The sequence below is a fragment of the Capsicum annuum genome, chromosome 6, assembly GCF_002878395.1.
Source record: "Capsicum annuum cultivar UCD-10X-F1 chromosome 6, UCD10Xv1.1, whole genome shotgun sequence".
Classification (NCBI taxonomy): Eukaryota; Viridiplantae; Streptophyta; class Magnoliopsida; order Solanales; family Solanaceae; genus Capsicum; species Capsicum annuum.
The window spans coordinates 201,052,143-201,065,415 of record NC_061116.1 but is presented as its reverse complement, the minus strand read 5'-3'; the positions used below and the strand labels follow the sequence as shown (position 1 = coordinate 201,065,415).

General features: G+C 31.3%; 2 protein-coding genes across 2 annotated transcripts; both read left to right on the top strand.

Annotated features, from left to right (window-relative positions):
* The first annotated feature begins 326 nt into the window (after window positions 1-326).
* Window positions 327-1,210, top strand: LOC107876159. Its single transcript, XM_016723197.2, has one exon. The coding sequence runs from the start codon at window positions 491-493 to the stop codon at window positions 1,067-1,069; it is 579 nt and encodes a 192-aa protein (XP_016578683.2). The 5' UTR covers window positions 327-490; the 3' UTR covers window positions 1,070-1,210.
* Window positions 1,211-6,081: 4,871 nt separating this feature from the next.
* LOC107876160 lies at window positions 6,082-7,355 on the top strand. Its single transcript, XM_016723198.2, has one exon. It carries the CDS (start codon window positions 6,576-6,578, stop codon window positions 7,152-7,154), a length of 579 nt encoding a protein of 192 aa, XP_016578684.1. The 5' UTR covers window positions 6,082-6,575; the 3' UTR covers window positions 7,155-7,355.
* The last annotated feature ends 5,918 nt before the right edge of the window (window positions 7,356-13,273 follow it).

Below are 13,273 nucleotides of genomic sequence, written 5' to 3'. Positions count from 1 at the left end.
TGGAAAGACGATGCTTCATGGTTTTGACAACGTGAGTTCAAAATACCAAATTTTAAATTCACGTGAAAGCAGAGGAAAAAAATGTCAAATTCATCTGGTGAGTGACAATGACTTAAAAGACAGTCCTAAGCTGGATCTACCAAATCACCACCTCCTTCTCTAATAATTGAAGCAATAGAATATTAAATATAATTAATAAACTCGAAATATAGTACGTGTTCCATGCCCGTGTCAACTTAAAAACTTAAAACATATAGATTACTTCACTGCATCCTATTAGCTTCCTCTATATGAAAGCTAAGGCCCCCTATATATACCACTCATTGCATCTCATAAATTATACTACAATTCTCTACCAACTCTCCTATAAATTAAAGCTCTTCTTTCATCAATATTTGTCTCTTCTTCTAATTAAGTTAACCAACAATTTAAAACTCACAACCCCAAAAAAAGTCTTCACTTGTAATATAGAGAGTACTTATATAGGAAAATGAATCAAAAATTGCCCGTTATGGCAAAAAGATTCTGGAAGGTAGTTCGGGTGGCTTACTTCATGCTGAAAAAAGGGTTATCTTCAAAGAGAAAACTAATGTTTGAACTCAACTTATTAGTGAAACGTGGCAAGATTGCTGGCAAAACCTCCATCCAAAATCTCATGTTCCACGACCATAATAATAATAATACACAAGGCCATCACTCATCGTCCAAAGAGTTTTACGAGTTCAGCTGCAGTAACAGCCCAGCTTTTCATCTCCCATTCCACCTCAACAAACGCATTAATAAGCATAGTCACCATGCCCATGTCATTGAGAAGCACGAAGATGTTTCAATGATAAATGCTGCTGTCTTTAAGGCATTGGAGATGATACAGAGTGAAACGGCATCACCTGCTTTGCCTGGATTCGGGAGGACACCTACTGTGAGGCAATTAAGGATCACTGACTCTCCTTTCCCTTTAAGAGATGGAGCAGATGAGGGTGACATGATGAGCCACGTAGACGAGAAAGCTGATGAATTCATTTCTCGATTCTACAGAGATTTGAGAAGAGAGGCCTCATCTTTCGCTTAATGTTTTGGAATTTTTCAGAATTAAAAGTCTTAGAGGAAGATAGAATAAGAAAATAATCTAGAGTTTTTAAACGTGATTTCATGCTATAATACATTCAAGGCTGTACGTCCTGAAATTTTGCACAACAAAAATTCTCTCTTAGTTTGATTGTTGTATACCTTTTTTTTTCGTCTTGAAAATAAGAAAATTTAGGAGTTAAATTAGAAAATTTAGGAGTTAAATTAGAAATAATACAAGTTGAAGTAATTAAAGCATATTACATTGAACAAGGTTAGCAAGTTAAAATTTATTCCTTCCTTAGAGACCAAGAGAAAATGTGGTCTTAATAGAATTAAGTAGATTCATCATTACCTGCCTATCAAGCCCAGTACTTACTTGGAATTTGGATTGTTTTTTCAGTTCATGCGACCTCTATTGGGAATTTTTTATTTTTTTTGTCAATATTAAAGTTAACTTTCAAGTAAAATCAAAAAGTTTTGGATTTTTCATTTATACATTTAATTAACGTCCAGTGTGAGCTACAATTATCAGTCCATACACAAGTGATCAGGACTATTACACTACCATGTTAAAGATCTGACTATAAAAATAGCATCCACTGAATAATTTTGGTCTCTGTCTTTCATAATAGTGTATTTGAAAGACCGGAAAAACGTCTTTTCTTTTTTTTTTTTTCTTTTTTGTGAATTTTAGTTATAGAAATGTCAGAATTGACTACTGAAGGCACAAGGAGTCTGCCAATTTTCCTAAAGCAAAATCGTCTTATGTTTATTAGTAGAAACATGTTATTTAGTCCTTCCCTTTCAACTTTAACTTTATTATTTGTTTTCATGAGTAATTTATTGTAGTGGTTTATAAAGCAAATTGTTTGCTTTTTAAGTTTGTCATCTACCTGAAAATCTCCTATGGCAGAAACATTCAAGGCACATATTATTTTGGGGTCATTTGCACAATTGCACCTTTGCCCTATTTTATGCTTGTTTTAATTTATGCCCCTCACAACAAATGGAGTATTTTTTTCTTCGAAAACATATTTATATTTTTTTATCATATCTTCGAAAACATTTTTTTCCTGTTAAAGATCAAATATCTAAATAACAAAAATTAAAGAACACTCTATTTGAAGTTAAAATTTCAAGATGTGTATGCTTAAAACTAGAGTAACTTAATACTCTAAAGCTGGTGTTAAATGGACTTTGGACCTATAATTTAAGGAATAGTTACTTAAATCAAATATCTTTATCCTATTTACTTATTCTTTCTTTACTTTAAATTAAATACATAATATTCCATAATAACTTTAGATACACGGATACATTGTAACCACGTGGATACATATTATAACACTCAATGCATGCAGATACATATTGTACATGGGATACATGTGGATAAATACAATTTATTTGAGACTAAACCATGTATCCAGACACCTTCATCATGTATCTGGACGTCTTAATATGTATTTATATTTATTTGAAAGGATTACTTATTTATAATGATCCGCGATTAATCACTTATCATGACTATACAATATATTCATTTCACTTTTTAATGAATGTTATGTAATATAAAAAACTTATGGGAGGGGGGAATAATTGACTCGTATAGTAATGCAATTTATGTTGTTTAGCTCAATGCGTCTAATCATTTGAGTAATTATTGCACTTAATGGAGCCCATATAGTCAATCATTAATTAAGGACAATGTCTGGACGAAATTGGATAAACTCGAAAGAACATATCAATCAAACTATCAATGATTTGAAGAACGAAACAATGTTAATCATTCGCCCCATTTTTGCCGATTGACATGAAAATAAGAGAGGTACGATTAGAATTACATGGCCATTATTAAGCCACTTGGGTTTTTCTCCAATGAGGGGGTAACTTGTCCATGATTAATTTCTCACTTGTACGCTACTGAAATTAATTGACCCAAGGTAGCAGGTTTCCCCAATAATAGTACTTTTATAATTCTAGTTCTAGTAATTAAAGTTTGTTTGATTAGATGTAGTTAAACACTACTAATCACAATATAAAATTCAACAGTACTTCCATATAGAATCTCCAAATCTGAATTATGTTAATTAATATAAAAGCTGGAGACCTTTCAATTTGAACTGATCATGTGATTATATGTAACATCTGGCATATTCAGCCTCATCTTTCTTACACAATTATTGCTGAATCACATAATGTATTAGGAGACACATAATTATATCCACTAATCCTATTGCATTTAAAGTTGTTGCATTTTTCTGTTTTGTTTTAGTACTTAATTACATTACTGTAATACCCGTGCCTTTTTCCTAGCTAGAAATCATCTCAAGGATGTTAGGACTTACTTTAAAATGCAAACCTATCTTTGTACACGTGGTATTTTTGAGATTTTCACTTTCTATCACGTGGAAAATTGAGTTAGCTTTCCAACGGTACCAATTTTGTCCACATCCGACATCAGACGAGGAAGTTATGGACGTTTTACTTGGAACTGTCGGAAACGCCCAAGTATGATGGCCAAGTTGACGGACCGCCACATAAGTGACGGACCGCCACTTTGACCGTCACAGCCAAGGTAGTTGAGCCACATACTGGATAAGGACTGACGAACGAGTTGACGGATCGTCAAAGTTGTGACGGACCGTCATCCAAGCCGTCAACTCTTATCCAGTGAACCCCATTTCTGGTCCACGTTTGACGGGATAAGTGACGGACTGTCAAGTGTCTGACGGACCGTCAGTCGGACCGTCACACGCCACGTTCAGTTTATTTTCAGGTCGTTTTAACAGGGGTATTTTGGTCACTTATCACTCGCCTACATATACCCAGATAAGTCCGAATTCAGCCATTTTGCTCATTATTATTTCACAAACAAAAACTAAGGTTTCTCTCTAAATTTAATCTCCAAGAACAAGACCCAATCTTCTTCAAGAATCAAAGGATTTCAAAAACATCAAGAACCTTGTGTCAGGTATGCGTAGTGTTCATCTATGGACCCCTTTTGTTCATAGAGTTCAAGAACCATGCTTTTAAATGAGAAACTTTGATTTCCTTGTTGTTATGTGATGTTGTTCATGTTAATGATCATTGTTTAAGCTTCAAGATATTAATATAAGTTGACTTCCATGATGTATGCATGCTTGTAGTTAAAACCCATGAATTTGGGTGGTTCAAGATGATTAAAATTGTTGAGAAAACCTATGCCCCAAAATGTGCATGCAAGGATGCTAAAAATCATGTTCCCACGACCCCATAATATTTAAATGACAAGCTATGTCAACTCTTAAGGTGATTCCACATGAACTTCCATGCTATTGATATGTGTTGCTAGTATGATTATGCAATAAACATGATATTAAGGTTGTGCAAGTACTTCCATGTGACATGAAATCCTTTCCTTGCAATACATTGTTGATAACCATGCTTAGTATGAAATCCCTTATGTACGATATTATGAATTGTGGACTCAAATCCTGTGATCAAGTCATGTCATGTGTGTCAATTTCCTTCCATCGAGTCCTGGGGGTATTCGTACCCGAAAAATATAGTTGTGTGCCTAGAGCCAAGTCACGTTACCCCGATAATCTCAGTCAAGCCATGATCTATAGAACCTAGTCAGTCATGTGACTCAGGAAACCTCCGAAATCTCATGATCTCAGCAAAATCTCAGATAGTAGTGCTATTCCGTCAGTCAACGGAAGTCAGTTACTCAGTCCTTATACAGTCAGTTAAATCATGTTCAATCTCTTCAGATGGGAGTAGAAGTTAGCACCGAGTGAACCCAAGGTCGGAAACTTACTTGTCAGTTTAGGGTGTGATTCTTAGCAGTCATCCTTGTGTTTCAGAACTACGTAGCCAGCGTAGGTTGAGACATCTTAATCTGTCAGACTAGGGTTGATGAGGTGGCTTAACCTGTTAGTTTAGGGTTCCCACCATTCTCATTTGAGTACCTGCCAGTTGAGGGTCGCTCACAACTGTCCTTACCAGTGGTGCGGTATTGACACCCCTCCAGTCGGGGCAGAGATTGAACCCCAACTTAGCTATATGCATTATTGGAGCATGTCGGTTAAACAACTACCTCCCACGGTTTTAGGATCAGTCTCAGTAAAAGAACCTAGATAGTTCTTCAAATATCAGTATACCAGGACTGCCAGATACAGTCAAATTCAATTATAGTACGGAACTCAGATAGTTCCATCAGACCTAGGACTGTCAGACACAGTCACCCATGTTGACAGAACCATAGTTTCAGTCATGTCAGAAATCAGTAAATCATGTATTAGTGTACAGATCCACTATTACGTATTTACGTTTCCAGTTATTATGTATGTATGTTTGCACTCTCACGTTCATATTAGTCGGTCAGTTAGCATTGCTCATGCATGTAAACATTTTTCATTTAGCCTATCTTACTCGTATACTCAGTACTTCAGTTATACTGACGCATTTGCGCTATGGTGCTTGCTTTTTATGTTACACCATAGGTTCAGAGACACGAGTTCCAGACCAGCAGTAGCAGTCGCATTCCAGTATACAGAGCTGCAGTGAGTCCTCTTCATTCGAGGACGATATGATTCGATTAATTTATTATTTCAGTTAGTTTTCAGTTTACGGAGTTAGTTGGAGACATGTTCCTTCAACTCCTTATTTAGTCAGTACTTCGAGGCTTTCAGATACAGTTCAAATTTAGTTCAGTTTTGATTCAGACTTCAGTTATCTTGGGTATTTTTCACCCATAAGGATCTTATAATTATTTCAGTTGAACCTTATGGTCTATTGTTTATGTTTTCCGCATATTAAATGTATGTTAAGCAATGTACAGATACAGATATCAATTATGGATTAGCTTGTGATCCCTCGAGATTATAAGCACCGTATAGCGTTCCGGTTCAAAAAATCGAAGTGTTACAATTACAAACTCCTTCCTCTATTATTGAAGGTGAATGCTATTTTTGGAAAGCTGTACCTTCAAGCCCAACCACCCCCTCTTTTGCTTTACCTTCTTTAGTCTCTCTCTTCCTTTTCCAACCAGACCTAACAAATAAAAAATAAAAAAAGAATTAAAAAGAAAATCTGTAAGGGTGTGTATGGTATTAAGAAAGCAGGAGTAATAGAGTAGTGGTTATTTAATTTGGAGAGGTAGAAATCGACAAATTTATTTTGATATATGACAGTGACTTAAAGGACTGTCCTCACTAAAGTATTGGATCTTAAAAAATCAAGACTCCCTCTAATAATTGAAGCAATAGAAAATTGAATCAGATCGTAATATACGTGGCATGTGCCCAAACGTGTCAATTTTAAAAATTAAACATGTAGAATACTTCACAGCATCCTCTTCCTCAATAGGAAGTTATCCCCCTATATATGCCACTCAATATTTCATTTCTTCTCATATGATCACAATTCTCTACCAACTCAATCTCCTCTAAAGCTCTCTCTTTCATCAATATTTATCTCTCCTTTTTAAGTAAACCAACAATTCAAAACTCTACCTAAAAAGGAAAATGGATCAGAAATTGCCAGTTATAGCAAAAAAATTCTGGAAGATAGTCCATGTAGCTTACTTCATGCTGAAAAAAGGATTGTCGTCAAAGAGAAAACTAATGTTTGATCTCAACTTATTAATGAAACGTGGCAAAATTGCTGGCAAAACCGCCATCCAAAATCTCATGTTCCACGACCATAAGAATACACAAGGCCATCACTCATCGTCCAAAGACTACTACGAGTTCAGTTGCAGTAACAGGCCAGCTTTTCACCTCCCATTTCACCTCAACAAACGCAATAATAAACATAGTCACCATGCAGTACCTGCCATTGAACACGACGATGTTATAATGATCAACGCTGCTGTTTTTAAGGCATTGGAGGTGCTTCAGAGTGAAACAGCGTCACCTGCTTTGCCTGGATTTGGGAGGACACCTACGGTGAGGCAATTAAGGATCACTGACTCTCCTTTCCCTTTAAGAGATGGAGCAGATGAGGGTGACATGATGAGCCACGTAGACGAGAAAGCTGATGAGTTCATTTCTCGTTTCTATAGAGATTTGAGAAGAGAAGCTTCTGCTTCTGCTTTTGCTTAATGTTTCAGAGTTTTTTTTTTCCTTGTGGGATATTCGGGAAATTTTTAGAGGAAAGTAAAAGAAAAAAAAAACTAAAGAGTTTATAAATATGATACCCTCCCTTTGCTAAATGGTTTCATCTGATGATACATTCAAGGGCCGAAGTCCCGAAATTTTGCATCCAAAAATGTTCAATTAATATTACTCCTACCTTTTATTTCTTCTTGATTCTTGAAAATAAGAAAAAGTAAAAAAGTAAAATTATTAGTAATTATTAGTACATAGTTAAAGTAAATCATATTGCACTGAACAAGGTTAGCAAGCTAAGTTTAGATTTTATTCCTTCCCTCGAGCCCAACAGAAAATGTTGATGCATACGCCTATTGAAGTACTAGGCTAGTTCAGAGAACTACGGGCTTCCTCCTAGCGAAAGTGAATCATCTGTTGTAATCAGACTCGAATTACTGGTGATGAGTAGTGGCGGAGTCAGGATTTTAATTTCACCAAAGGTTCACAAGTGAATATATACGAACGAACCGAAGGAGATTTGACATTTACTTTATATATATAAAAAAAATTAATCATATATATAATCATATATATAGTATTATTTTCCATCGAAGGGAGATCGAACCCCTACCCCTAGGCAGCTCCGCCCCTGGCCATGAGAACCTATAATCCTCACGTGACGGAGGAATATCCTAGTTTTGGAGCCTAAACATCCTCTGCAAAGTAGGCAGAGAATTTCATAAACCCACGCTATATGGAACACGATTTAGAACGTGTGTTCCAACATCCATAATGACGTTCATATAGACATTGTTAAGGCATAGGGTTGAATTAAATAATGAACCATCTCACTTAGCTTAGCTAGTACACCTTATGGGTGTATTAGATCCAAAAGATAATTTTACTAATACCTATCAAGTCTAGTAAACCTGCTTGAAGTCCATGTGAAACGAACAACTTATTGGAGACGGTATCACTAACACACGTCAATAATTAGCCTCGATCAGTAGTCCAAAATACACGAGGACTCTTATCAAAGAGGATGGTAGATAGAGAGGAGAAATTTTTGGGGTTGTTCTTTTGTGGTACAACTGTTTAGTATATATGATTCTCTTTTAATTTTTCTTACACAAACTTACATGCACCCAGTGTATACACCAAGTCAATACATGCATGTCATGTGTTTGAATTTAAAGTTCATACTACTTAACCATGATTATCAATATGGATTTTACTTAATTTAATTACGTAACCATTGTAAAAGACAATAATTTGATGTATACACCGGGTGCGTGTAAATTTTTACCCCTTATAAATACCTTCCAATAAATCCTTTAACCAAACTGAAAATTCGATGACAAAAAATTATTAGACCAAACTCTAAAAATGTGTAGAATTATATGCAATATAATATAGTTTCAGCCCCAACTGCCCTATTTATGTATATATAACTTTAATTAAAAGTAGGAACAAAATATAAATAATGATCTAAAAATAAACATTTGGTAAATACTAGCCACTTTTCTGTCTTTGTCCCATCATTGAAAAACAACCACCATATAAAATTTGAAATTTTATCATAATTATTTTTCAAAAATAAAGGGCTGAAAATTGATTTTTTATGAAGTTTGCTAGAGAAATGCCGTAATTGACTAATGAAAATACAACGATTCTGCCAATTTTCCTAACCCATTACCGTCTTATGTTCATAAGTGAAAACATTTTTTACACTGTATCTTACTCTTTTCTCTTTTATAATTTAAATACAGTTATTTATTGTAGTGGTTTATAAAGCAAATATTTTGCTTTTTAGGTTGGTCATGATCTGCTTGGAAACCTCCTTTGGCATACACATACACTATTTTATTGGTTTCTTTATATATTTTTTGAGGAATTGTGGTGCTTAATAAAGCAGTCAATGTATGCTTTTTTGAGGGTTAGACCTGATTTTGAAATATTCAAAACTTCCTCGTGTGGCAAATGTGTCACCTAACCTGGACAAAGACCAAAATCAAAAACCCGATTAATTAGAAAGGATTTTAATTTTATGTCTATTTAAACAAGTAAATGTATGAACGAAACATTATTTATCAAAGATCTATATTTTATTCAACAGAAGTGAGTTTAAGAAATTACTCCATTCATCTAAAAAAAAATTTACATATTTTGACTTTGACATAAAGTTAAAAAACAATGAGGAGAACTTTTGAATCTTTTGGTTTAAATTAAAATTAGGTGAAATGTTAATAAAATATCCTCATAAATATACCATATGAAAAGTTGGAATTAAGTTTATCAAAAAAGAAAATGATCATTTTTTTTTTTAAATGAAGGAGTAAAAGATTGTGATTTTTGATAGTATTTTTTAGCCTATTGCATAGTTTTTTCATACTCTAACATAAATTAGCTTTTTGACCCATAAGTAAGCCTTATATTTTCGTTTCAGGACCATTTGGATAAGCTGAAAAAAGTGGGTTTTAAAAGGTTTGTTAAAAGTACTTTTGAAAGTGTTAAACTTATTTTAAAAATAAGCAATTACCTGTTTAGATAAAAGTACTGAAATTGAAAAAAAGTTATTGATGTATTTGGTAAACAAGTAATTTTAAGCACTTTTTTTTGTCAAAATACCTGAAATACCCTTAAAATTGTTAACAATAAATTAGAATTGATTATTATTAATTTTTATTTCTAAAATGATTCAAATTAAAATTAATATATATTTTAATATATATATATATATATAATATTTTCATGAATGAATATTAATTTGTGCGCTAAAAAATATTTTTTTGATTAAAAAAGTTTAAATCATTAAGCAAAATATATATGTTACTAATCATTATAATTACATTAATGGATAAATAGTTGGTCACAAATGATACTTTTGTTTGATAAAAAGACTCTTAATTAAAAACATACTACTCGTTGATTGGGTAATGACTATCACTATTAAAACATTGGCGAATATGAATGTTGCGTCGTGAAATATAGATGGATCATTCACTAATCGTCCATGAAGTTGTATATCTTCAATGAGTATTCTCCATATATTTTGGTTGGTAATTTTTTTTTTATTAGAGAAATTCATATGTTGTACAATAATAATTATTTAAATTTAAAAGAGTATATTAAAGAAGGAGAATAATATATAAAAATTCATATTTCATAAATTAAAAGTTTCATCCAAAAAAAGTACTAATATAATTAAAGTTAAATTCGTCATAAACACAAAAAGTGAAAATATTCAATTAATACAAATATTAAATATTAAAATTTATTTTGGGGCTACACAAGGGTAGGGAGAGATTAAAATGACATGAGATGTTGCAGAAGCTGAATACTTTTCCTTAGACGAATGTAGATGCTTATAAATATGTAGTATTCAGTGTTAGGTTCATTATTAAGGATAGTAGATAGTCCAAATTCTGCTACTATGATGTAATGTTCAAATTTTGGTTATATTAATGAGAATGCTATGCTCACCTAAAAAAAAATTGCTAATTTTTGAATTAGGAAAAATTTTTAGGGACAAAAATATCGTTTAATTAGTCAAACTAAAATGGCTTAAAAGTCAAAAAAAAAAAAAAAAGTTAGGAATTTGAGCTTTTAGTTTTGGACTTTTTTGAAACAATTTTCACAATTGTCAAATACTTCTGAAAATAAAAAGTGACTTTTAACCTATTTTGATCAACTTATAAACTCTTTCACACACCCTCTTAGTTCATACTTTGTTGATTTAGCCAAAAGAAAAAGTGATTGATCATCATAATTATTTTGAATGCCTTTAACCCAAATTTCTACAAATTCAATTATTGTTCAAAATAACGAATTTTCAGTAAGGCTCTAGAACAAGATCTTTTGTCATCTCGGATTATGTGGCGAACAGGGTCGGAATTAAGTTTACGGGTCCAAGACTCCAAGTATTTATTATTTATTCGGGGCATAATTTTTTATTTTTGCGGAGCATAATATATGAGTGAAATTCCAGTAAAATTTTACAAGTAGTATTCGGTTTGAATTCCAAATTTTAAAAACATAATAAATTTACTATTAACAGCATTAAATGCCAAATCCTTTTGAGATATAATTTCGAATCAGCGTTTGCTGGCAAGTTAAGGAAATTATAATCGTATAAGATGTTAGTACTAACATTTTTTTTTTCCTCATACACATAAAGCACTCAGACTTTATTAAAAGCAAAAACGTCATGAAAAACGACTCTTTTGGTAAAACACTTGTCAAACTTTGAACTGCTTTTCAAACCTTTGAATGCTTCACGTGTCATTCGGGATCATTCGGCCATGAAAATTGTATTTCATGTTTAATAATTTTATTTGATGTTTTCTATTAAAACTAGAGAAGTATGGCCCATTAAGATATTTTGATCATATACACGATTGATATCAATTTTAATTATGAATTATAAAATATAAATATAAAAAATATATTAACTACTTGATAGTATTTTTTAATGAGTCAAATTATCTCACAAGATAATTATGTATAACTTACTCATGTAAATAATAAAATTTGATGTATTTTGAAGTTTCAATCTTTAATCTTATGACAGAGTTTGCTACATTATGTATAAAAAGTAAAATTAAAATTGATACATAAGACTTGATACTTGTTGAATAAAATAGAGAATAATTGTTGAAAATGATAAAGAGTTATCTAGTAATTACGTATTACATCACATGTGGATTGCAATTAATAACTCAAAATTGAATTGTATCCCCTACTAAGCCGACATAAATATTCTTTGTTTTTATTTCTCCTTTTCTTTTATTTATTAATTTATTTTTAAAGTTAAATTAAATTAATATTTTAAATTTAAATTTTAATTTGAAAATTATATAAAAAAATAAACTACAAATTATCATTTTTCATATTAATTTAAGTTATTTGACTTTGAGAACACGATAAAACATACTTTTGTAAATGTTTCATCGAACTTTGTTTTTGTATATGTTCCTTTCATTGAAACGTATGAGTCGTTTGTATGCTAACATTATTTCATATATACTATTTGATGTGATGTATTAGAACTTGTTCTTTCAACTTTGATATATTTAAACAAAAATTTTTAAAAAAATTACATATAAATTGTAAGATTCATCCAGGATCTAGCACGGATTCAATAAATATTATTTTTTTGTCTCAATTTATGTGACACAAATAGAATTTAGATAATCAATAATACTTTTAATATATATTTAGATAATTTAAGCTGTTAATTATTGTAAGTTATCATATTTGTAATGTAATTTTCAAATAATATACATTATTTTTCTTGTCCAAACTTTTGTGGCGTTAATAGTTAATTATTGTTTTAAAATAATTTGAGTTTTTTAATTATTGTGATTTATAATATTTTCTTCTATTCCAATTTAGTTGACACTAATATAATTTCAAGAGTCAACCAAATATTTATATTTTATAAAATTTTAAAGTTGTTAATTATTGTGATTTATAGTATTTTTACATTTTTTTTTTTTGAAATATATAACAGATTAAATTATTTTTAGATATCTTAAGTTGTTAACTATTTTAATTTATAATACTTTTTATGTAATTTTTGAATAATATATGTCACCCTCCTTGTCCGGAGTTTTGTGTTGTCGATAGCCAATTATATTTTTTAAATAATTTAAATTTTTAATTATTGTGATTTATAATATTTCTTCTATTTCAATTAAGTGGTACAATGCTTAGATGATCATAATAATTAACTAGGGGTGATACAGTAAAATCACGATCGAAGTAGCGAAGCATAAATGTCTTAAATGACTTACAACAAATAGTTAGAGTGACATACCAAAATTACTATAAAAAATGCTCGCGAAAAAAATTAAGTGGACCTCATATAAGACGTCAAGTTAATTTTGAATATCAAGAGTTAATTTATCATTTTTATATCTATCTTACCCTTTTTATTAAATATTTTTTTAATACTTAAATAACTTACAATAATTAATTAGGAGTGATATTTAGTAAAACCATGGTTGAAGTAACTAAAGCAGATATATCATAAATGTCTATTTTACTTTTTTAATTAAATATTATTAATTTTTAATACCTAAATAACTTATAATAATTAATTAGGGACGATATAGTAAAATATCGTTTGA

Coding starts and splice junctions, on each gene's coding strand:
- LOC107876160 (XM_016723198.2), top strand. CDS start 6,576: ATGGATCAGAAATTGCCAGTTATAGCAAAAAAATTCTGGAAGATAGTC.
- LOC107876159 (XM_016723197.2), top strand. CDS start 491: ATGAATCAAAAATTGCCCGTTATGGCAAAAAGATTCTGGAAGGTAGTT.